At 42.5% G+C, this 26178-nt stretch overlaps 2 protein-coding genes across 6 annotated transcripts; one reads left to right on the forward strand and one right to left on the reverse strand.

Annotated features, from left to right (window-relative positions):
• Positions 1–18341, reverse strand: PACC1 (proton activated chloride channel 1). Of its 5 annotated transcripts, XM_086878623.1 has the most exons (9): positions 18133–18236; positions 17492–17539; positions 14551–14647; positions 12737–12946; positions 10542–10696; positions 9548–9690; positions 4237–4381; positions 1370–1474; positions 1–690 (listed from the first exon to the last, which is right to left on the reverse strand). In XM_086878623.1, exons 1-9 carry the CDS (start codon positions 18166–18168, stop codon positions 529–531), a joined length of 1101 nt encoding a protein of 366 aa, XP_086734749.1. In that variant the 5' UTR covers positions 18169–18236; the 3' UTR covers positions 1–528. The 5 variants fall into 5 exon arrangements, with proteins under 5 accessions (XP_086734749.1, XP_023778583.1, XP_023778584.1 ...); XM_023922815.2 differs by lacking the exon at positions 17492–17539 and having other exon boundaries at positions 18133–18341; XM_023922816.2 differs by lacking the exon at positions 17492–17539 and having other exon boundaries at positions 14551–14710; positions 18133–18334.
• A 1173-nt stretch (positions 18342–19514) lies between these two features.
• On the forward strand, positions 19515–25011 carry NENF (neudesin neurotrophic factor). The gene is made up of 4 exons (XM_023923306.2): positions 19515–20052; positions 21175–21235; positions 22644–22747; positions 23323–25011. Exons 1-4 carry the CDS (start codon positions 19882–19884, stop codon positions 23497–23499), a joined length of 513 nt encoding a protein of 170 aa, XP_023779074.2. The 5' UTR covers positions 19515–19881; the 3' UTR covers positions 23500–25011.
• The last annotated feature ends 1167 nt before the right edge of the window (positions 25012–26178 follow it).

Here is a 26178-nt window from a genome sequence, read left to right on the forward strand (position 1 = left end):
TTATTTGAAGTATATTTTAATATTAAAGTCATTGTGTTTTGATTTAAAGATGACATGTAATAGAATTCCAGTGTATTTTGTTTTAAAACATACTTTGGAGAAGAAAGGCCAGGATGTTTCCAGAGTACTTTACCTTCCACTAAGCACCATCAAGGCAGTGACTGTGCTATGGGAGCAGCTCACAGCTGATGCAGAAACTAAAGGAGAAACATTCAAACACTGTCCACTTTTTCACAATTTACAACAGTGATGACTTTCTGAACATTAGTGAGTTCCCTCCTTTCCCCCTGATTCCTCCATACATTGAGGTAAACTTGTTAAACTTCGACTACAAAAGCGTGAGTTTGTTAGACTTGTCCTAGAGTTAGCTCCTTCTGCTGTTCCAAGGCCAGTTCAGTAGGTGGTTTCTCCAGCCAGCATCTCTCTGGAAGAAAACATACCTGGTTTTCAGCTTTAATTGCTGATTGCTGTTTATTCCAGTTATTTTCTATCCCTCCTGCTATGAACAGTTAAAAGGCAATCTTAGTCTCAGCTTATGTGGTTCGTTACTTGACGAGTCCTCTTCAGATGCCTTCTCCGTATTTTGATCATCCACTTAACACTTAACTTAGCAAAATCTGCTGCCTTAAACAGGGCCAGAAAGATACCACAAAGAAGAGCAATCATGTTCCAGGGATTTGCTGTGATAATCTGAAAGAGATGACAAATATTAGTCCCCTCATCTGATTCCACATAGGTAGAGAGGAGTGAGAGGTGTGGGAATAGGACTGGGCTCTAAAGACCGAGGAGGTGCCTGAGTTCTGCTGGGAGTGCAGGAGTGCAAAGGACCAACTCCTGTCCCACACAGTCTGCATTGACACTCATTTGGTTTTGGGCAAAGAAACACCAACACTGTAGATTTTGCTGCTGCTGGACCTTAGTTGTTGGGTAACTATAATACCATATTTTATTCTAATAATGGATAAAAAATATACCAGGCTATTTTTATTATTCTTATTTCAGCCTAGGTTTCTTGTCAATTAATAAAAAAAGTCATTAAATCAGATTACCCAAGCAGACTTATTTAAGCAAAAAGTTTAGCCCTGACCTGAAGCTACCCTTTGCTAGAACACAGGAGGACAGGTGCTTTGCTTAGCTACGTGTACCTCTAGCTGCAAGCAGCCCAAGGAAAAGCATCAGATGGTCCTGACCTCCACACAGAATGCATTACTGGCCATAAGGAAGAGCCTACACTGGAATTTCACAAATATTCTCACTTTTCTCTGCATTTCTTCTTGAAGTGAGGTAACAAAGGCAAGTGCACACATGCACAAACCACGAGCATGCAGAGTCAGACAGTGATTCAAGAAGGGACTAGTGGGTTACTCACGTCCTGAACTGTCTGTATGAAAGGATCTTTCCATTCAAACACCACAAAGAACAGCTGGTCACTCCTTGGTTTAGTTCTCTGGTCAATGTAGTTAACCACACTGGTCTGGGGAGAGGGAAAGAAAAGTGCAGGTTACTTTCTTCAGCAGTACAATGAGTTTTCTGTGCAACAGCAAAGGCCTGTAAGAAGATGAAAATACCACACTAAGGACTTCTACCACAGCCTTTCTCTTCTACCTAGAGCAATGGGCTGCCAAAATATGGCAAGGGCAGTTTCCTCCTTCTGTTCATACTATTTTTCTATTTCTAACTCAGTATCACACTACAATACCATTTCTACATTGCTTCTCAAGAGGGGACAATTTCCAAAATCCATTTACTTGCATTTGGAAAGTTCTCATGAATGCCCATTAAATTAGTTTCATTTTCCAAAGAACCACATAATGATAGCAGGAGGATTCCTTCTATTTGAAAATGTGTTGTAGAATAAACTAGAACGTTACAGCAAGTGCAGAATGAACATGGAAGGAAAGAAGCCCAGGTGTTAACAACCAAACCCATACTTCCAATACTGCCCATTAACTAGGTCACCACTTGAAACTAATGCTGCCCAGCAGAGAGCTGTAACACAATTCCAACAGGGAACTGCGTTAGGATACTAGACTGTGTAACAGCCACATGAAACCAGAGTCTCAAGAACCACAACCAGGAAAATACTAAGACATCAGGCCCTGGGGAAAATACTTGTATTGTACCACCTGCCCCCAGCCTAGCGGGGGAACTACACAGGGTTTTTACACAGGCAGTAACCAACACAGTTTGAACTGACTCCTGCTCCTTGGAGACAACACAAACTGCCCAAGAGCCACACAGTGACCTCAGGAAAGCACAGTGGTGGAAGGACTTCTCCAAACCTCAAAAGAGTGTTTACATCTTAGTGTGCACAGAGGAGAGTACTGCTGTTTGTCCTGTTTAATTCTGCACTGAAAGCAATCTAGCAGCACTGTGACTTTGTTTCAGGCTTGTGACGTAGAGATGAGACAGATGATGGAAGAACATGCTTTTTCCACATTTTGTGAGCCCAGTTTTCCAGGTAGAGGATGGCTGAGCTGGAAGTCTCTAAGCAGACCACTCTCTTCATCTCCTTACAAGTCTTCCCATTGTATGGGGAAGATCTGCCACAAGAGCCTCTGATCTACCATGGTGCAATTTCTTTCCAGATACCTCAGGGTTTCTCTCAGTCTTCTCCACGGTCCCAGCCCTGAACAGATTTTAGGCTGCAGACAAGCAAAAGCAGGAGCTAGAACCACTCAGAGCATGTGGAGCTTCCCCACCTCCTGGTTTCTGGTCAAACACCTTTGCTGCAGACTTGCACCACACTTCTACAGCTCATTTCCTTATTGCAGGGTACCAGTGCCCCAACCACACTCATCCAAGAAAACTGCACACCAGGAAACAAACAGTACACAGGGCTAAATGAAGGCAATGGGAAAGGCAGAAAATACAAATGAATGACTGCTGGGCTAGTTAGCAAAGTGACTGACTGTTCTGTTTGACCTATTATTTGTATCCATCTTTCTGGTATGCCAGCTCTCAGGTTTGGATTTGAAAGGCTAATGGACTTCCTGGTGCAATTTGAGCAGATGTTGTACTGTCAAACAAAGCAAGTGCAATTTATGTCCAAGCTGTTTCAATTTCTACTGTATTATTAATAGGGATCTGATGCCTGTTTTTTAGGTTTTATTAAAAACAAATAAACAAACCCACAAAACAAACAGAAAATCCAAACCAGCAAACCTGTTAGACTGGGGCACACAAAAGAGGACTTTCAAAAATCCTGTATTGGTAAAGTATTTGCCAAATGGCAAATAATACAGAGCTGTAGGTGATGAAGGACAGACAGCTGCTACCAGTGTTTACAAGGCAGCAGCAGACTGATGCATTCTTTCCTCTCTTCCAAACCAAGGCATTACTTTGGGACCTGCATGAGTCTGAGAGGTGCCTCATGTCCTCCTCTAGTGGAGTAGGAGTGTACCCCCTTCACAGTCACAGATCTGCTCTTGCCTTAGGACTGTTCCACATAACACCTAACTGTGAGAACTAAAGATAGAACTGAAGATTCTGCTTCATTTTTCTCCCCCCAGAAGACTCTTTCCAAGAGTACCAAATGACAGCTCTTAAAATTCTCATTTCTCACCACTGATGAGACACTTCCTTTCCAACCACACTGGAAGCAAAAACTCAAAACACAATTATTTCCCTATGCATTAATGGGAACAGAACAGGAATGAAAGTCAAGCTCATTTCCTCTCTAGGTAAGTTTGCATCTTCCACCTGCATATTTTCTAGTCGTAAATAATGCAAAAAGTGAAGGTACTCTGTGTTTCTAAGGACACTCAGCAGCTAAAAATTCCAAACCCAAACAAAAAGAGTTGAGAATGCTACAAAGGCTTATGTTTATCTCCTCATCCTAGCATCAGTGGCAACCTAAACAATACCTCTTTCCAACAGAAGCTGTTATTTAGACAATTCCTTTGTCAATTGTTCTCCACCTTGAACTGTAGGTAGCTATGTTAATATTTCTGTGTCAGTCCCTTGGGACCCTTACCTCAGACTACAAGTGTCATAACCCATTTGAGGCCTGGATTTCTGGCCTCCCTGGTAGGAGATATTTTCCTGAGCTGTGTCATGAGGCCATACCAGCAGCTGAGCACATCAAGACGTTTACACTTTTACAAAATTCCTCCTTGCTGAGAAACAGTGTGAGCAACTATAGACAAAACTGCTCAGTGCAAAGGGCATCATGGATGCAATGAAACAAAAAACAAACTCCCAAAGCCTTATGAGTACTTATTTTCTTTTTTTTACCTCTTGTTTGAATTCAACAGTCTCACTACCATCTTCTTCTTTTGTCTTGACCAAGGACATCTTGACCCAAGTTCGGAAGCCTGCAGAAAACTTCCAGCTGGAGTATGAACTTTCACAGTCCTTCATGAATTTTGCTTTTTCTGGACTACAGGAAAAAGAGCATTATTTTATTGACCAAACCAAGCACTGTAGGCAGGAGAAAGTCAGACCTACAGGCACTTCAAACTATGTTCACAATTCCTTTCATTCTCCATCTGCTAAATTCAACACATCTAAAACATTGAGTGTAGTGATGTTTTCATTAATTTCATTAATGTGCTAATTTCATTAGCACTTCACTGGTGCATCCTTAACTGCAGAGGACTTACCTGGTGCCTATGGCACTGGAGTTCTGCCTGCCTGTAGGGATTGTTCTGCCTCACAGGGAGTTCAGCTCTGCTCATCTGTCACCTCTGGGACAGACAGGAGCAGAGCCAGCACCTCAGGAAACAACTCATCACCAAGTTAAGAAGCAAGAGAGAGCAGGAAGAGCCTGGAGGAAAGACAGGGTGCTTCACCTCATTTCTGGTTGCCAAATAAACCACTTGCAATGCAGACATCCTTAAAATGCCTCAGAATTTCTATTCAGGATATTCCTATTATTTTGGAAACACCATAGCTTTGGTGTAAGGCTCCCACCTGCAGTAACATAGCTGTTTTCCCAATATGCAATCACAGAAATCTGCAGCCCACAGAACAGCAGGATTGCTTCCTGTGTTTCAATTGGGGTTTTGTTTTTAATACTGTGACTGTAAACCTTTAAGGCTTCCAGCCCCCCTCATGCTGCAAGTAGTAAAGAGGTAGCTTTAAGGCATATCTGGTCTCCATCTCTTCTCTACCAGCTGCACAGGACATAGTGAATTGACCATGCTATTTACTTGGAGCTCCTCAGTACTGTGATTTCAGCCATTTTCATGTCATACCTGTGAAATAAGCCCTGCAGCCACTTTTCCAATAAGATTTCATTTGAGAAGAAGGTGTAAACCACTGTGAGAAGTCATGAATAATTAAAGGCTATTTTTACTAAGATAGATTTCAGGTTGCAGAGATATGGCAGGGTATGTTGGTTCTTAAAAGAAGGGGGAGGGTTTTGATCCAGCATAAATCCATTAACCTAGGAGAAGGGAAAAGAGTGTTCTTTGCTTTTAAGGCAGAAGGTGTGCATGACTGGGTCTTTTAGGAGATGAAGGTGTTTTGGCTTTTCAGGAGAAAAATGCAAAGAAGTAAAGAAGTAAAGCAGAGGTGAAGAAGCAAGCTCTTGTCCCAGAACAGGCCAATCAGGAAGATTTGTCCAGCACTGACTGGACTTGCAGTTTTCCTGTCTTTTTTTCTTAGTTTTCAAACACAGGGTTTCTTTTCTTTCTACAGACCAAGGTGTCTTGCCTACAAGGACCAAAAGGACTGCACTGATATAAATACCACATTGATGGCCACTCTGTACCACACCACCTGCTCAGGCTTAAAAGATGAATACACACGTGTCCATGGGAAAGCAAAACCCAGCAAAGCCATTCTCTCAAGTCAGGGCTTCAGGCAATGGACTGAAACACAGAATTCCACTGTGCACATGCACAGAAAAGAGAAGGGCTTCTGGAAAGAAAAACTAACACGCTTTGCTACCTATCAAGACAGATGCTGTTCCCAGAGTATTCTAGGAAGTTAGGAATATCTTTATTTTGACATGAGGGGCTTATTTTGTGACCCCAACAGGATGGCACTTCTCTACCTCACAGAGGAAAGATGTGGGCAGAGCCTAAGGACAAAGCCCACAGCCTGCCTGCTCCTCACCAGAGCAAACCAGCGACACAGGAACACCTAATCCAACAACTGCTTCCCCCCTTGGGATGTGGGCAGAGCAGCAGCTGAGGGGACAGCACAGGGGAGCACCAGAGTGCTTTGACACTCAAGAGGAACATACATAATTAGCACTCTGCCAGCCAGTCATATGCCTAATGTCTGGCTAAATACAGCATCCCAGAAAAGCTTTCCAAGCCAACATGGAAAAATGAGGCAGGAAGTTATGACACAGAGCTGAATGTTACAGCCACAACTTCCATGGTAGGCAGACAGCAGCAGTGTGCTTTGCCTTCGACAGTAATTGTAGGCTTGAAAAAGAAGGATTAATAATATCTTTGGAGAAGTGATCTGAGAGGCATCTCCATAATCCAGACCACTGCTGCAGAGTGAGTGGGGGAAAAAAGGGAGTGGAAAGGAGGAGCACAGCAGAGGGGCACAAACTTTGCACAAATTATAGAAGAGGGCAAATAACACAGCTTTAAAACCACACACCACCAAGTGAACACAAGACAGGAAAAGGATTTTAAGCTGAAAAACAGTTCTTCAGGCAGTTTCTTTTAATTCCCTCTTTACACCAAAGACAGACAACCCACACAGGCTACACCTCTTTTTTGTTGCTGTTTGGGGTTTTTTTTCCTTTTTTTCTTTCTCTTTTTTCTGATGTGTGGGAGTCACTATTTCTAGACTGGGCTGTAGTGCTGCAGTGTCTATGGACCACCCCATGAGAGCCAGAGAAGTTTAGAACATCTCACCAGCAGATTCCAATGCAACAGCAAGAGCCAAACCCACTGATGATTCAAACCCAATCTGTGTTTATTGCTTTTGTGTTTCCCCAGAGCAGGAAACTGTTAAGCAGCCATGGCATCTAATAAAGGTTGATGTGGTACCAAAAGTCTCAATCCTTCTATGTTGTATTTCTCTGCATGCAGCAATCCAGATCAGAGATATGAATGTGGAGCTTTGTTTAGACATTTAAATAATCTCTGATCTGTTCACACTGGTATTCATCATTTCACAAGGCCATAAGTTATTTGACATGCTGCACTAACAATAGTTTCGTCAGGAGTATATTCCGAGGATTTTCTTCTGAACCCTATGCATTATCCTAACCACAGTTCAGAAGAGGAACTTGTATTTTTAGCAACACATTTTGGGTAATTCGCAAGGGTTTCATTATTTCGCTCCCTCCAATTAATATGGTACAGACAGCAGCTGCCACTACCTTAAAAAAAAAGAAAATTAAAAAGAAGCCAGCAGCATCTCCCTCTAGCTCAGAGGCAAACAACAGCACACAGTGCAGCAGTGTTCTGTGGAGACCAGAACAAAACCAGTGAGCAGTGCCAGTTTCATGGAGTCTGATCCAATTTTAACAGAAGAGCTGCAGAGAATAAAGCCCTTGACAGAAACAACTGGACCTTGCTTGAGTCCTCAGCACTTACTACACCACAAAAAATCTCTTAAAGATACAAGTCCTTAGATGCCATTTTTTTATTGCTTGTGGCACCTGTGATAACACTGTGCATGAACTTCTGGGCACAGGGTTATTCTGGGCTCTCATAACCAGTGAGACGCTTTGTCAGGAAAAGTAGTTAACAGAGGCCAGTAATTGAATTTTTCAGAGGCTGTATGGAAGGACACACAACAGTTTCTACAGATGTCTTAATCCAGACTTCCCATCGGCTAAATTTAGCATTTGCTGATGAACAAAAAATAATTTCTATTTTCTCTTCTGCTGGAAGCTGGACAGAATGAGTGCTCTCCATATACACAGTGCTGTTTCACATGCACTTTTCATAGTCAGGTGAAGCATAAACTCCCAACCTTCCCTGAGCTCAGCCAGTTCATGCCAGGACAGCAAACACAGTACTGAGCAAGAGAAGCCACACCATTTGTATCAAGTTTTGGAGGATGCTGCCTCCAAAAAAAAGACACCACTGGCCTCTTGCCCACAGCTGTATTTTCCTGTATTCCATCTAGACATGCAGACCATGTACCAGTAAGGCCTTCATCCCCTTGCCAATGTTACCATTCACCTGGGTTAGTTCAAAACCAGTTTTAACTCCCATTCCTATTACCTGCCTCAAGCGAGCACAAAGGATGCATCCCCAAACAAACATCCCCATTTCCCATGTGGCTTCCAAGGCCTGAGGATGTACAGACTGAGCTGTTCATCCTGCCCCGAGCCAGGTGCAACACCAGGGGTGGTCTGTGGCAGTATTTGTGTCTGGCAGTCTAGAAAGAGCTGAGCACCTTGCTGCAATTGGTCCCACTGTAAGCGTTTCTAACCAGAGCACAAGCCATAAAACCAGACAAAAACAACATAAGGAACAAGCAGCACCTTCTACACCACCACTCTTAACTGGTATTCTCTCACCCTAAAATATCAATGCCCAAAATATGGAGAACATTAGCATTTTATGAGATTTTTCAGTACAGTTACAGAAAATAGTTAAAGACTTAGGATGTCTTCACTGAAGTAGAAATGCTTTGTAAAAGGCAAATGCAGCTAACTGGTCTTTGGCCACCCAGAGGTATCGTGTCTGAACACTTCCAGTATTTGATCCATTTGAAAAGCATCAGTATGACCGTGTCCAAGCCTCTGAGAAGGCCTTGCTACAATAAAATCTGTTCTCTTCCTTCCCTCACCTAATTTTGTTCTGCATAGGTCCTCTATTCCCTGTCCCTTTTTCAATGAGCATCTATTATCAAATTAAGGCTTTCTATCAGGTGTCACTATGACTGATACTTCTTGACTAACTTTTAATCTGGATCTCAGAGAGAAGAACATTATTGAATTTAAATTAAACTCTGAAGTATGAAATTTATTCTCAAAAGGTAGGAAAAAGAGCAGGTCTTTCAAGAAAGTTCAAGACAGGACTAATTCCATTCTTGCTGAAATTAGAAGGCTGATTAGATACTCCAATGATACCAATGTCAAACCAACACAAAGCAATTATGAAAATCCTATATATGAATTTACATCATTCTGTTGAATATTAAATTAAGCCAGTAAGGCAAATAAACAGAGTTAATCTTTCAATGAAATCACAACATAGCAATCTAGGGATCTGACCTTCATTGTAATTGCTTTAAAAAAATCCCAAATCATACAGAAATATTCGTATTCTTGGTGCACTTCCCTGACACCGTACCCAAGACAGCACACTTCCTGATCACCCACAGCAGCAGACAGCAGGAAGCCAGCACAAACTCCAAGCTTTTAGAACATGCAGCAGCAAATAGTTTAAGCACAGCTGAAGAACAGGTTTTTGTCACTGAAAAAGCCCTCAATACATTTTTTAAAGGTCATATTAGTAAACAAAGGCATGAAAGAGCATCAACATAGTCCAAATATTTTTAAAAATCATAAAAGCCTGCAAGCCTGCCTGATTTTTACTAGAAAAGCCCTGCTTTCACAAGTATTGTGACAGCAAGTTCAATGCAGCCACAGGCTCATTTCCCCCCCTTTACATACCTGCTGACAAACTCTTGGAAAGATGAAAACAGCAGGTAATCAATGGCACTAAAATCTTGGTCTGTTTCATTTAAATGGAACTGCAAAAACACCAGTTCCCTTTTCTTCACATCACGAGGGCCTTGAACAACCAAAGCATACTTCTGTAAGCAAACAGATATGGTGAGAGGAGCAAAGGAATCCTCATTTCCTGTTCATTAATTTGCCATCTGGCACTAATACTCTATGGAAATCTAATACACACTGAGAGTTCATTGGCTGCTACTAAATACGCATCTATTAAAATACCTAACAAGAACGCCACTTGAGTCCCTTCTTTTAGTTTAAAAAGGTCTTTAAATCAAGATTCAGTGTTTAAATATTAATATTTGAGTATTAAATATGGTCATTTGTGAGTTTTGGACATTTGTTTATACAGAAGCAAGCTTCCCTGCACTTCTAAGGGCAATTTAAGACAGACTATCACTCAATGTACTCAATCACTCGTCTTGCTGGCTAAAAGCAGTTCAGTGTAATGAAACATGTGGTGCCCATTTAAGATTCTTCCAAGTGTGACAGACATGATATGCAATTCCCAGCAGGAATTCATGTATGAATTCCCAGCAAACATAAAAAAAAGAGATTAGCTGTCCTCCTTTAATGGATACTGATACTGCTTTCAATCAAAGCTAGGTTTACAATATCAAGGAAAATGCTTCCCAGTTCATGTAGGAGAAGAATGAAGTGAGAGTTTCACTGTGAAAAATTACTTATTTTATCCCATTAAGGGTTTTGTGCTGCACACACCCACAGGACAGCTGATCTTCCATAACACATATATACACTGACTGGGGTCTTTTACATATCTGAAAACAAAATGACAGATGGCTTATGAGAAATCCAAACCAGAAGCAAGGATTTTTTTACAGCACGTAGTACATATTTTTACTTTCCAACAAGATTACAAGGAGAAAACCCACACTGAATAAGCTTTGTTCTATTATATTGTTATTACCATAGTTTGATTAGTAAAAGGATCTGTGTAGTTGATCCTCTGAGTGGTGCATTCAATATCTCCTGGCTGACCTGGATTTATCAGAGGTGGAATGTGATCGTAGTAATGATGTTTGCAGCTGAGCAGCCGAGCCCTGCCTGGGTAAAAGGCAATACCTGTTTGGGGAGAAAAAACATTGGAGAGCACTGACTTCTTTCCTGCAGACATAGATTTTCATTCTGGAATTTATGGGATACGGAGCTATCCTTAAGATGCCACAAAACAATCAAATTAAACCATGCGCTTCCACATTTTTCTGGAGCAGGACAAAAGCACCAACTGCATCAGGACAGAATCCCCACAGTGCATTGGAAAAAAATCAGGGTTCATATTCTGTTACAATAATTCAAGGTTCATAGAAGTTACCAAGCTTCCCTAGTCTTCCCACAAGCCAGCAGCTAATCCATCAGTCTCTTTCAACCCCAGATAAATCTGTAAAATATGTTAGGGGCCATCAAACGGCACATATAGTGCTTTAGTTTTCAGATACCAGCATTTAATATGTCAAGTGTTAATTGGAAATAATGTACATACCATACCATACATACATGACAGATCAAAGATCACTGGCTGAGCTAATAGAAGTGAAAAGATGCTCTTCAGAATACAGCATCTTCTGTTAACTGAATATGACATCATGATAAAAATCAAAGCCATCAAACATTCACTAACTGCTGCCATCCCTTATTATTTACATCACTGGGTAGGGCAGGCAACTACTCCACCTGGATGGAAACCCACATATGCTATAAACCTCCTGTTTCAGTCCAACAGTGCATTCAAACAACCTCGACCACCTCAGCTTTGGAAGGCTAGCAAAATTCAAGAGCCAAACTTCAAAATCCTTTTACTCCACCTATGCCATGTTTATTATTGTTAACAAACTTGCTAGAAAATAATCCAGTTAAACTTAAAAAAAAAAAAAAAGAGTGATTGATTAGATATAATTCACTCACAGCTGAGATGACCTGCCCACCAAAATGTGAGATGTCAAAGCACTCAGCATATATCAAATGCTTTATTCCTTTCTTCAGAGCTCCATGATTGCAACTTGCCATCTCATCATTTTAACAGAGCAATATAATAAAGGACTACATTGATTTAGGTTCTCTGATCTCAGGGATCTCCAACAATACTTTTGGATTTATATGTATGCTGCTCTGCTTATTTAAAATCTGCTTATTTTCTTCTTGTTGCTATATGAAGAGCTCATAAGGGGAAAAAAAAAAAGGGGAGGGGAAAGCTTGAGTTTGTTTGCTCTTACAGTCAGATTCATATGGTCCAAACATTAGGCACTACTTCCAGAGCTGGGCCTAACTGGCCATAGAGAAAAAACAACTACAGTAATATGGCAACAACTCAAAACACCTTTCAGCCACAACTATGGAAGTGGGTATTTGGAAAATGTGTTAATACTTCAAATAGAAGTGTTATTGTTTAACTGGAAACTCACTGATGATTGACTGAGCTGCATTTGCTACCATGGCTCTACTTACAAATGGCTGCTGGACAATTAAAAAGAATAATAACAACAGAACTCACCATTAAAAAATGCTCCTGTGGAGCAATTCCTCCTGCAAACTGCAATAGTTTCTGCTGCTACACTGCATTTTTATGCCAACATTGTTCCCTGCAGTCACATCACATTTTCATTGCCTACTGACGTAATACCACGTTGTAAACAAGGCAGGGTGGAAGTAGAAAGTGGCATTGTGGTTATTTTGTGGTTGGTTTGAGAAATTCCCCTTCTTTACTGTGAATGGCATCTCATAGTCCAGTGCAGCACTGAGCTCCCAATACACATCCTATGTGTTACTTTGTTTGAATGATACAGTTTAGGGAATGTTTCCAAAAGGAATTATCTGTCTCCTGTAAAAGAAACTCATTCTAGAGTCAGAAAACAGTTCTTATCTATGAAGTGTTGTAATTCTCCACAGTTCCTGGCATTCATGTTATTGGCATGAAAGCTCCCAAAAATCTCCTGTACAATGTTAATATTTCTGTGCAAAGTCAACACAACTTTAGATTAAAAAGCGAGGAAATGAAAGACCTGGGTCAAAGTACTATATGCACACTGGGCTCCAGAGACACCAAAAATTTAAAACAATCCAAGAAAAACATGAACAAGAACTTATTTTGCTTGTTACTGCTCTTACCAGGTGCATCATAAAAGGACACTTCCTTGTAAGTGACAGACATCACTGGGTGCTTGAGCTTCTCCCTGAAGTCACTGATGGTTTGGTAGACAAGGAACACAGCTACAGCCATGAGCAGCAGATAAATAAACAGGAGAATTACTGAAAAAACATTCTTCAGGCAGGTCTTGCTGAAACGCAAAGAAGGGGTAGTGGTACCCAGTTCACCATCTGGAAACAAACAGAATATGGATTGGCACTTTAAAAATGCAGATATTTTTGCTGAATTTTTATTTAAAGATCAATCATGTGAGAGGAAAATAAGCCTCAAACTCAGCTTGACTTAAGAAACTGCCCCCACAAGAAACCACAGTTAATTCTGGTTTTGATGATCAGCCAGGCAGATGCTTCCTCCTCAAGAGGTGTAATCAACCTAAGATTGTGCCTCCTTTTCACATGCCAGAATTTGGCACTCTGCTTAAGGCCACTACAGGTAGGAAACAAAGTTTATTTTCAAGGACAGCTGAGAAACAAAGTTTAAAGTTCACAAGAAAGTCTGTTGATGGTCAATCTTGGGTTCTGGGAAAAAAGCCAACTCCTTTCCCCCTACTTCCAGTCTGAAGTGATTCTTACACACACTCAGCATAAACATCAGTGGAGTGATTTAATATTCTAATGCTCATGCCTAGCTCTATGCATTGTATATCCACCATGGTAGAAGTCACTAGATATTTGTTACTCTCTAGTTCATAATTCCTTCTGCATGTTAAAAATTTTAATAGAAGGATTCTTCCAATTACAGCTAGAAAGAGACTGATCCAATTCTCCCAGAATCAAACCTTGTTCTCCTTAGATCTTCACAGTAGTCTCACTCACTCACAGACACTGCTTTACCCATACTCCCTGCATTTGCCATTTCTTCTGGCAATACTTCTAAGGAAAAGGTTCTTGTACTCTTGAGTCACACATCATGTTTTGTCATGAGCGATATACAGCTGAACATACAAAATTTTATGTTAAAACTCAACGCAAGAAAGGCGATAAGCAGCCATGCTGCTTCCTGCTGACTGTTCTGTGTGGTGTCATTTGATGAACATTTCATTTAAAGGCCCTCTCAGGCCATGCCACAGGCTGCTCTGCAGCACTACAGCTTGTTGTTTGTGCCTTCCCACAGTGAACACGAGCCTTTTAGTGAACCCTGTTGCACATAAAACCACTTACAAATGTCCATGGGCAAGTCACATGCCAGGAGATGGCAACCAAGGCAATTAGGACAATAATATGCATAAAATTGCACTGCTGAAACAAATATGTCTTGAACAGCTGCGAGGCATTTAGGCCATGCTCCTTTCAGGCTGGCTAACCCCAGTGCCCACACCTGAGCTGCAATAAGCCCATTTAGCACTGCTTCAAAAGCAGCCTGAACAGTCTAAGAATCTATTTAAAAGTACCTATTCAATATTGCATCTTGCTCACATAAATCTGTCACAGACTCTGCCTGCAACCCACTACCACTCAGGCGAGACACAACATAAAGGAAGACGACATACTAAGCTACCTCAGAGTCAGATGTGCTGAACCTGTTTTGATTAACACAGTTCCTGACAAAGAAATATTCTTATATCAATCCTTGGAAAAACCTCCTTGGCTTTCCATCAGTACTGAGTTACATAAAATAAGTAAGTGAAATTAGTGAAGTGAAATAAGCAGTGAAATTAGTGTTTTGTTTACTTTTAGAAGTGCAATAAAATAACAAAACCAAAACAACCAATACCATGAACAGCAGCAACTAACAGGCCCTAAAAATCAGGAATTTTTGGGTCAATAGTTCTCACCTGGTAAAATAACAGAGCTGGAATCTTCATGAACTTCCATATCTCCTTCTCTCTCCTCTGTTGGATTTTCAGATACTCGCTCCACATCTTCACTCAGCTGTGTAGTTAAAACAGTGGTTCAATTTCCAAACATGCTCTCAACTTGCAATTGTTGGAATTTCTATGGTACAAATAAAAGAGGCTCCAACTAACCAAACACACAAAAACATGCCCCCAGTCCAAGAGCATCCAACATCTGTTCCACTTGTTCACAAGACAAAAGCCACGCTTCTGTAGACTTAGAGCCAAAAATTAAGTGACTTGCCCTTACTTCTACCCTGCTGCTTCAACAATAACATCACCTTTCCATTCAAGTCCAAAGTAATTATCTCCCCAGCAGCTCCAACGCAATTTAATCCTGCAATTAGGACAGTGTTCTCTGACAAGCAGGAACTTCATTCTGTCACTGAAGAATATATTTTTAGGCATAAAGAAACCACAGCACATACCAGCAAACAGAGCATTAGCACTTCTTAATAAAGAGGTACAAAAAGCATGAGATGCATTTTGACGGGTGCTAAGGCAAGGCACTGAAATACAATCTTAGCCACACAGATGGCTGGGTCATTATGAGACAGCAGTCAAGCATCTCTATATTTCTGGTCCTTATTTGATCTCACTGTGCAGATTATTATTTATTAGTGGTTATGCAACTAATTAGTCTGCCAGTGTTTCTGAAACACCAACAGAGACCAGATGTTTTCTTGTTTTGTTATTCAGAGCTCTGGGCTCAAACTGCCAGGCCACTTCCATCAGAGTCAGAAGCTTGTCACATCAGATACGCCTCACATGACATTGCAAAGCACTACAGCTTTTATACATTATAAAATATAAATTATAAAGTATCCCTTGTATGCTTTCCAGGTTTTCTTTCGAGGTGGGGACTGACACAGGGATTACACCAGTGCAGACCAAGGTGTGAGCTTGCAGCACATCACATTAGCTTTGTTCCTGTTTCAAGGAAAATGGGGGCAGAGTTAATGCTGCAGCAGCACTGAATGCTATTAAACCATACACCCCTAACTTACACAACAGTAATGTGCATGTATCCATAAGGGAGTGCTTTTATTTCGCCCAATTTTAATTCCCAGATCATCATTAGCACCTGTTAGGAAAGAGTCCACTCATTTTATGTCTTCAAAGTCTGACGTAAAGCCTCCATCACCTCCTGCTGTATTTCTCTATTCATTTCCACCACGCAAAGCAAGATGAAAGCAGTTACCCAGCTGTTTTTAAATACTTAGTACATAAATAAAGCATGATTTCCCATAGCATGAGGCAAGAAGTGAACAGGTAACTTGTAGGTTAAAAACTCAGCTCATGTGCAAGACTTACCAGGGTCCAACTGAAGATACCTTTTTCAAATATCACCCTAAAATAAGGGAAAATAAAAACTCTGCTCCTTTTTGTAGAAACATGCCGGTCCTGTTTGTTTATGTGACCCAAAATAAGCTGACACAAGAAAAGTACTCACTGAACCTCTTGTATTAGTTACACTAAAACAGCTAAGAAACCAGTTCCAATTATACTTATCTGAATTGCTTGTACCAGAGCTGATCCAACAAATGTAAGTTACAAAGTCACTGCAGCTCCTCAGCTGACTTCCGTAGGTACAGGCACTTCATTGACTGAGGTTATTGGGAGGGTAAATAAATTTTATTCCTGATGGCAAGGAGATCCCAACACAAGTTTTAAAAATAACAAAACAAGCAACATTTCCTATCCTCTCAAGAGGACCTACAGTAATTTTCTTCAACAAGTGGAAGAAAAATTATCTTAGAGGTAATTCCCAATCTAAATGATTGCTGTGATAAACTCAGAAAACACAACCTATCAGCACTCCTTAGAAACAAACCAAAAAATCCCAAACAATATGCAATTATGTTTTCTTATCTCTGTTCACAATGTTTCACAAGATTTTCACGCACAAAGGACAGCCAGGCCAGAGCAGGACTACTAACATTGCTTTAGATGCAGTAAGTAGGTCGAAGTGTAAGACCTGCTCCCTAAAACCAACTATATTTTACTGCAGATACTGAACACCTGAAGGGATCACCAAGACCCCAGAGCAGTGCATGGCCCAGCCACTGTGTTCTGAGCAGCACACAGCACCCTGACTCTACAAGGCAAGGCAGCACAGATCTACGAACCCAACACCTCACACACACCCGGCTACAGTATCCCAGTGACTGGGAAGCCAGCACAGCATTACTGCAGCACAGCTGAATCCACCTGTCACTCCTCTTGGATTTAGGGATTCTTCCAACAGCGAACCTGGAGCACACCAACCAGATTCACCCTCACAGGCCAGCCCTTCCTACGCGGCATTTTTGATAAAGGGGTGAAACGTGGTGCCAATCAGATTGCAGAGTGGTTAAGGCTGCAGTAGGATGCAGAGACAGGACAGGATGTCAAGGGCAGGAAGAGCATGAAACAGACCTTCACTCAGCATTCCTCTGGGTTCAGCACACGCAGCCGAGGGAGAAACAACAGCAGGAACCTGCCCATGTCCCAGCCATTCTTTTTCAGTCCTGCACACAGAAAGGCACTGGACAAAGAGAAGTTCAGAAAAGGCAAGTCCAGCCATTTGAGCCTCCCTGCCAGGGGCAGAAGCAACAGAGACGGCTGCAGGTGCTGAAGAATGAGTGGACACACAGGTGCTGCACTTAGACACACAGTCTATCTTGACACCTGCCACAGCTTGGGATAAACCCAAACATACAGAGCAGTGTCAGTGACTGTTACTTAAGGTGGAAACATAACATGCAACATCCATGCATCCATCTGCACTTCAGGCACTAATGCAGCTTCATTTACTCTCTCCTAGGTACAAGCACACAAGGAGGCTAAAACCCTCCTAGTGGACAAAACTCCCTTAAATAAAAGGAGAACTTCTTCATACAGGCCTTTCGCTGATCTGCTGATTCATCACCTTCCAATGCCTTCTAGCCTGGCAAGAAAACCAGAAGCTGAAACTAAACAGACTGTACCACACTAAATTAGAGTGCATTAAAACTGAGCCACATCTACCCATCACGCGTAGAGGAAGTTAAATAAAAAGGAAAATTCCTTTTGCCTGCAAGATACAAACAAAAGTGCTCTGCTGTAACTCTCTACCGCGGCTGAACCTGGCACGAATTGCTGGTGTCTACTAGGAGAGATAGGAACGAGCAAGGAAGTCGGGCTGCTGAGCCTGTACATTGATATGCAAACCAGGCGCTGCCTCGGGCTTTTGGCAGTGTGATAAAGCGTCCTTCAGTTTCGGAAGCGGGAGCTCTGGTACCCAAGTCATTTCTCACAGCCAACAAATCATCCCCTTCTTACCAAGCCCCAGCCACAGAGGCCAGCAGTAGCCACCTCACACACCCGAAACAGCCGCTGCCCACTATTTTAACCCCGTTCAAAGGTACAGCACGGAACTGCGCGCACCCGAGCCACCCACCCGCTCGTTTCTGCCGAGCGCAGCTGCCGCCGGACGCCCCAGACACCCAGCGCCGGCTGTCCCCGCTCGCCAGGCGGCCAGCCCTGCCCGGCCCCCCGTACCTCCTGGTAGGATGCGGACACCTCCGGCTTTGGCATAGCATCGGCGGGAGCGGCGCCGCGGGGCCGGGCAGCGCCCGCCGGCACCGCACGGGGCGGGGCAGCCACGGGCCGAGCCGGGCCGGACCGAGCCGAGCCGGACCGAGCCGAGCCGAGCCGAGCCGAGCCGAGCCGGGCCGGGCCGAGCTGCCCCGCCCGGGCAGGGCCACGCAAGCGCCGCCGGGACCCCCGAGCCGCCCGCCCCGGCCCTTCCCGTCCCCGGCCGGTGCCCGCCCCTTGCCGGGGCTGCCGGGAGACGTAGTCCGGGCACGGCGCTGCCGTCCGGCTGCTCGAAAGGGGCTTTTGGGGAGGCTTGTAAGAACATCTCTCCCTCCTGAGAGGCACTCATGGGGAGATGAGGCTTTTCTGCTTCGCAACGCAGACTCTGCTAACACAAGCACGAGCCAGACTGGGAAAGCCGGCTCCCCCCAAGCTGCACAAAACATTACCCTTTTAATTTTTATTTTTATTTTTTGTTATCGGAACACCGGAACCCGGGCGCGCTTGGCCAGCAGACAGAGCTCCTGCAGGACGCCTGGGCTGACCCACCCACACTGTGCCCGCAGCACTGGGGCACTGCAGGAAAATAAAAACCAAAACCATGTAAGGGCTGGTTCACGAGCCACGTGGCCACAATATACCTACACAGCTTATTTTTTGTTGTTGTTGTTTTTTTTCTTCCCCAGCGTGGAAGTAATTGTCAATGTTTCATCATCAAGAAAAAGCATGTGCAACATTTTTTTTTTTTGCATTGAGATGCAACTTTGTAAGGGAGTCCCTGCTGAGTAGATCATTTCCCTCTGCCTAAGGCCCACGCCTAGTAATATAATAACCAATATTTGAAGTCCTTTAGCAATAACAATCCTATTGTACATTTGAATTGCGGCACTGAAATTAGGAAGAGTGCTGCAGGATCAAACACCCAGGCTTTAAATCCTTCAGATCCTTACTCGTCAGCACTGCAGCAAGGGATGTGATATTTGCTTCTGAACTGTAGAAAGTTTCTAATTTTCTTAATTCTATATAGAATGATAACATCAAGCTTATTCTTCTGACAGTCCCCAGTGTTCCCCCATGTCATATTTATAGCATAGGGAAAACATGTAATCTGAAAAATTCCTATTTAGCCTATTCTTAGGCTAAAAATTTTTAAGCCTGGGTTTTTTTATGTCTCAAAGACGAAGCCTGCACTGTGTGAGCTGTTTTTGTGAATAAACATTGAAAACAGCTAGCAAAGAAATTTCAAGAGGGGAAGAAGGAGGAAAATTGAGAAATCTTTTATTATGAGGTATCTGTTATGGTGCTGCCAAGTCCATCTCTAAACCCCGTCCTTAGATGCCACATCCATGTTTCTTTTAAATACCTCCAGCGATGATGACTCCACCGCTGCCCGGGGCAGCCTGTTCCAGCGCCTGAGAACCCTTTCTGTGAAGAAGTTTTCCCTAATATCCAATCTAAACCTCCCTGGCACAACCTGAGGCTATTTCCCCTTGTCCTACGGATGGTTACCCGTGAGAAGAGGCAGACCAGCACCTGGCTGCAGCCTCCTTCCAGGCAGTGCTGGAGCGCGATAAGCTCCTTTTCCGCAGGCCGAGCGCTTTCCGCCATCCCCCTCAGCGCCGTTCCCGCTGTTCCCTTAAGTGCGGTCCCACCCCGCTCCCTCCGCGGGCCTCAGGCCGGGCCGCAGGCCGGGGGCGGTGCGCGCTCCGCGGCATGGCGGGCGCTTCGGCCCGAGGCCCGCTGCCCTGCCTGCTGCTCTGCCTGCTGCCGCTCCTGCTGCTGCCGGCCGCCAGCGCCGAGCCCGAGCTGCGCTTCAAGCCGCCTGCCGAAGCCCCCGTTCGGCTCTTCACCGAGCCCGAGCTGGCCAGATACGACGGGCACCAGGTAGGGCCGGGCCACCGCTCTGCGCCGGGGCCGGGCCGGGCCCGCACACCCTGGCGCTGCCGCCTGCCCTGGCGCTCGGCGCCCTGGAACCGCCGAGAAGCTCGGGTTTCATCGTGTTCTGCCGCTGTGCTGCCCCGCGATCCCTGCCTCCCTGTCCTTCCGGGCATCTCTTGCTTCTTGGGCAGCAGCCTGTGTGAAGTTTGCAGGCACCCGTGTGCTCCAGCCTCTGCCCCTCGGTTCGGCTGGCGGCTGCCGGGGTTGATGCTGCACACACAATTAGATAATTGGGTGCCATGTGCCCATTTTACTGGCTCCCTGCTTGGCAAGGTGCTCCTGCCCGACAATTTCAGATTACCATGGGCTGGAGACAAAGTTAATTTCTTCTCTCAGTAATTCATTAAACCATGTACTTTTCTTTTTCTTTGCCTTTTTAAACCCCAAGATTATCAAAATAACAAGATGGTTTTAATTTAGGAGTGTTTAGCTTACTGTGATTCAGAAGCCCCAGCAGAACTCCAGAGTCAAAACTATTGAGTCCTGTATTGATACACATCTGCTTCTCTTTTGAAATACTTGCTGTCTGACCTTCTCAGGGTGTTCTCTAGATACTTTGAAAAAACTAACCAATGTCTGACTAAAATTACACCTTATGTATAAAACACAAAGCAGAAGCATTGGCATATTAAGTAAAACAGATATCACCAGATCAGATTTACGTGTGTTTATGTATTATTTATATTTGTTTCTTAATCAATGCTGTTGGCCACATGCCCTTTTATTTTGAGCAATATCCATCTGCATTAGGAATAGAAAGGTTGACAATGTTCAAACAGACTAATGTGCAAACAAAAGGTGATTTGCAAAAAGGTCTTCCATGTCTTCCATGGGCATGCTGTTTAGATTAAAAAAATTCTCTCATTGCTGATGGTTAAATAAGAATATTAGGGGCAGTTTAAAGCACAAGCAAAGAATGTCCAGAGAAGGTACGTGTATGGTGGTATAACAAGAGTAAACATACAACAAAGAATTTGTGTCCTGAGAGCTTGTGGATTTCACAGCTAAAACTAACTGTATTTTGCCTGTGCTTAAGTGCTGAGGATGTATTGGTGGCTTTCTCTCCAGGAAGGACAGCCCATCTACCTGGCAGTGAAGGGAGTAGTGTTTGATGTCACCTCTGGAAAAGGTTAGTGTTCTTCTCTGCTGTCTGCTTTGCTTTCATGTTCTTATTCAGTCATTTGTTTTTAAATATTCCCCATGTGTTGGAAGCCTGCAGTTCAACTGCAACAAAAAGATACACTTTTTCCTCTTCTAAAAAACTTGATTTTCTTCCTCTGACAGTTTCCCTACTAAGGTTTTGTCTAGAACTTACACTGGTCTGAGATTATAACATGTAGACGGACAAGCCATCATCATCCAGGTAGCTTGGGCACTGGTAAGGAAAACTGGAAGACACTTCCCAGATCCCTGAGTCCTTGCCATATATGGGACCAGGCCACATGGAAGCTACAGCTTCGATTTTATTGCCCTGAACTGAGCAGATCAAAGCTAATGTAGATGTGCCCACTGTACAATATCAACACTGCAGCAGCTGCATCTTTGTGGGAGGACAGTTTGTAAGAGAATAGAGATAGTGCTGAAGGCAATCTCCCCCAATGAATTGTAGCTGTATTAATTACCAAATAGTGGGAACAGCCCTGCCCTTAATGGGTCACAGTGAAGATGGGTGTTATAAAAGAGTGGGTTAGCTGGTTGAGAAGGAGTTGGAGCCTGCTGGTTGTGTTGTGAGGAGGCAGAGTCACGTGGTTGTGTAAGGGACAGAAAAAGCAAGATGCTATGCAGGGACAGACAGGTTTAGGTGGCTGTGTAAGGGACATGAAGGAGTTAGCTGGTCCTGCAGAAGAAAGACTAAGGAGGGAAGGAGTCTATGTTATGTGGTGCTGCCCATGGGAAAGGGTTCAGAGAAAAGGTAGGAAGGTTTTGCCTATAGGATAACTGATTGCCAGCCGCAGTCAGTCTGACACCACTGTCAATTGGTGCCCTGTGTGAGGAATGGGTGACTACAGCCAATGCATCTTTTCCTTTCGTGCAAGGTATTCACACCCCTTGCTGTCTGTGCCCTCCCTGAGAACTGCAGATGTTTTAATTTGGACTCCTGCTACTTAATCCAGATTTGCTATAAAAAGTTTGAAGGGACCCATGAAGGTCTTATGTCTGAGGCACTTGCCTTGGTGTCATCATAAATAAGCTAATGGCTTGTTACTGTGTTTGTACTAACCTTGTCTGGGTGTACGTGTTGGGTTGGTTGATCTTCAAATCCTAAATTAGCCGAGGCTTGTAAATTCTGGAGTTTACAAACACCTCATGAGAATGTAAAGCACAACTCCCTAAATAATAGGAGAATTTTAAGAGTGCAATATAGGGAGTTCAACAGCTGTATAACCCTAAAAAGCTGGAAATCCAAAGTCAGTTCTGGAAAGAAGTCTTAGACTTGAGTTGTTGCTTTCAGTTCACAGGCTGGTGAAAGATAGAGGCTGAATATACCCTGTACATTGTCAGACCATCACTGTATTTTTAAATTTTTAATCTGACAGAATTTTATGGAAAAGGAGCCCCATACAATGCTTTGGTTGGAAAAGACTCAACAAGAGGAGTTGCAAAGATGTCTCTGGATCCAGCAGATCTTACACATGACACAGTAAGAAAATGGGCCATCAGTTTAACTTCACTTTGCAAATTTTTATTATTATGCAAGATGATGAGTGATGATTTAAAATTGTTTTTATTTATGTAAGTTGATTCACATATTTAAATTCAAAATAAATTAGTTCTCTTTAGATACATAAAATATATTTACTGATCGTGAAAGGTGCTAACAGCCTTCAAGAGGAAGGTTTTTCATTTGTGGAAACAATACAACTTCTGTAAGCATGTAAAAGGGAAATCATCTGCTGTTTAAAAAGATGCTCACAAAGACAGTAAATCTCTTTCTTTGCCAATTAGTTTGGTGTATCCTGACAGGGCAGTGAATGCTAGCTCTGGTGGTGGGTTGTTGCTTGTTTGACCTGAGTACCTTAAAGTTTTGTCAAGGCTGAATTTGAATGGAAAGAATACAATTACAGGCTATACTATCAATTTTTTTCATCATGCTCTGCACTGTAAACCCAAAAGCTGACCCTAAGGTTTACAGTCATTGTTAAAAAAAACAAAAGCATGTAAATATCTCTACTTTTGTTTCTTTGAGACAGGATTTCATTTTCCTATTTCCTTTAGACAGGACTCACAGAGGAGGAATTGAAGTCCCTGGATGACATCTTCAATAATGTTTACAAAGCCAAATATCCAATTGTTGGCTATACTTCTCGGCGAATTCTGAATGAGGATGGCAGCCCCAATCTGGACTTTAAGCCTGAAGATCAGCCACATTTCAGCATTAAAGATGAGTTTTGAGGAACATTTTGTATTTAGAGAATGCTTGGGGAGAGGCACAACAGAATATTAAATTAATTCCCTGTGTTGTGGAGTTCATTACTACAGTTAGTTGTCACGAGTCAGTTCTCTGCTCAGAAAATATGTGTGTGTGTATACACATAGCATAGAGGAAACAAACAGATCTGTGGTAGTGTCATACACCTGGGCTGATTGCTGGGAATTACGGGAATTATTTAACCTGCAAGTTCTTTCTGCCAGGGTTTCTCTGTTAAGAAGTGTATAATGTAAAATTACATTCCTTAGAAGAGAGAAGAAAGCTTTTAATAGTTGAAACATGACTGGTAGTTTTGTAAATCCCAGGTTGTTTCCCACTCCTTGGAAAAGTGTAAATGAATTATTTGGACAAGCTAACATCAATTCTCTGTGCTTCATGTGAATGTAGGTATCACGAGTACAGACAGGTGCAATAGAAGCTTACATTTGAAAAAGCATTCTGGGGTTTAATATTAGATGGGTTTTGAGAATACTGGATATAAAAGCTCTCAGTCTCTTCAAATGCAGTTACATTGAAGTATTTCTGCAAAGCCTAGAGCTGTAAACTGAGAAAAATAAATATTTTTCCCCTATGAGGACTACTGTGACATTTTAAATAAGACTATTATGTTAGGTTTGGATAAAGGACACTTTACTTTTTAAAAATAATTACCAAAGATGTCATCTATATTAGATTATGGTGATTTCCTTCTACCTTCCTCCAATCTTTCTCTGACAAAAAGAAGAAATTGTAGCCCACAGTTTGAGATGTACTCTTACAGCATGAGTTTATTATGGCTGTTTAGTGTCCTGTGGATGTTGTTAGCGCTTTTATATTAACATTTTCAGCTCTCTTTTTTTTTTGTCTCTTAGTTTTTCTTTGTTCTTACCCTGGCTTCATCACTGCTGTTTTAATGAAGTGTGCAATGCCATGTTCCTCTTCCTCTTAACCTGATGCAAAACTGCAGGTCCTGCAGGGTGAAAGCAGACCTCTTTATGGCATTTTCCTGGCAGTCTTTCAGCAACGAGAGGACTGTAAAAGCCTGAGCTGTGTAAGTTGCTGCTAATCCCAGACTTTCACTAACTTAAGTAGAATGTGAATTGTCCCATATGTGGATTTATCTGTCACCATTTTGACTGATATGGGAAAAACAAAGCAGCTGCTCCTAATTCTGTATTAATAATACAGCTATAATAAAAATGATTGTGTATTATTGTTCAATTTCTTAAGCATTTTGGTAACTTTCTATGAAGGGAAGATTTTATTAGATGATTCTCCACCTTCTAGTTTGCAGGGGACAGCTGCCTGTCAGTTGAATAACTAGAAAAGCTGTTTCTATGTATTTGCCCATTTTTTTCACAATGTTACAGATGTTATTCTAGATTTGTTTTGTGTCTCACTATTAGACCACTTTGTTTGCAGGAGGGACTCCATGGGCCCTTCCACTGTTGGATGGTGCACTGAGTAGAAAAAATAAATCAGCATCTAAGAAATTACTATTGCTTCAGATAATTATTTTTGTATTACTGATTATTATTATTACTGCTCACCTTCTGATTAGAGACCAGCAGCTGGGAGTTTGCTCCTTGATGATACCTATTGTCTTTGTGGGAATGCACGTGGGTTTGGTGGTTGGTTGGTTGCCAACATTTCACAAATAATTTTTCATTGCCTACTTTTTTTTTCTCTTCTCCTTTCCTTGCATACTTCTTGATGGGGCAGCTTCAGTAGTTGTTCTGCTGTGATTACTGCAGAAGTCTTTGCTTCATCTGGGATCATGATATCCAGCTGCATTTCAAAAAAAAACCCTTCTAGCTCAGTTGCTGCTCATCACTGCTGAGAGGCTCAGTGTTCCTGTTCTTTCCCTGCTTTCCCTGTTCTCCCTATGTAATCACCTTTGCTGATGTCAAAGCAGATAACTCAGCTTTTGCTTGTACTGAATTTCAGGTTCTTTTCAGTGAGGAGGTGCTCCTGTTGCAACAAGAAATGGTGATATAAAACCCTCTCCTGTAATGCAAGATCCTCACAAATCCAACCTGCTTTCACCCTGTCTGTGAGGGAAATGCTTTAGTCCTTCCTTTCTGTTATTAAAGACAAGGTTTTCACAACTGAGTACACTTTAGAATGCAAAACATCTCCTTTTTGGTTTTATTTCCATTTGGAAACTGAAGGTCTCACATTTAATCAACTCCTAGGCTATTTCACTTAGGCTACTTCACTCAATAGAAGTGTTACAACAACAAGGCTTTAAGTGGACACATCCTTAACACTTTTTCACTGACTGCTTCTTAAAAATGCATTCAGAGTACCACAGTATTTCTTTTAGTGTTAGTTCAACAACACTATTTTATATCTAAGGCTGTTTTACTTGCCAATGGCCTGAAATTGATTTTGCTTAAAAACAAACTGTCAGCTATGGCTGCTTTGTTCAGGCAGCTGCATTTCCCTGACCTCTGTATTATTCCAGCATAACAGGTGCCCTCATGATCTATAAACTGCACTCAAAACAAGCAAGCTGTGCAAAGCCCTATTGTAGCCCTCCTACTCCACACCTCCTTTGGAGAGTCTAGAATTTCTTTTCAATTTGCTTACTGCTTCCAGATAGCATTGCAAATGCCATTATTTTTGCTGCGTGTTTCCAACATGCATCTTGCTAACTTAGG

The sequence above is a fragment of the Cyanistes caeruleus genome, chromosome 2 (assembly GCF_971803275.1).
Source record: "Cyanistes caeruleus chromosome 2, bCyaCae1.hap1.1, whole genome shotgun sequence".
In the NCBI taxonomy this organism is placed as follows: Eukaryota; Metazoa; Chordata; class Aves; order Passeriformes; family Paridae; genus Cyanistes; species Cyanistes caeruleus.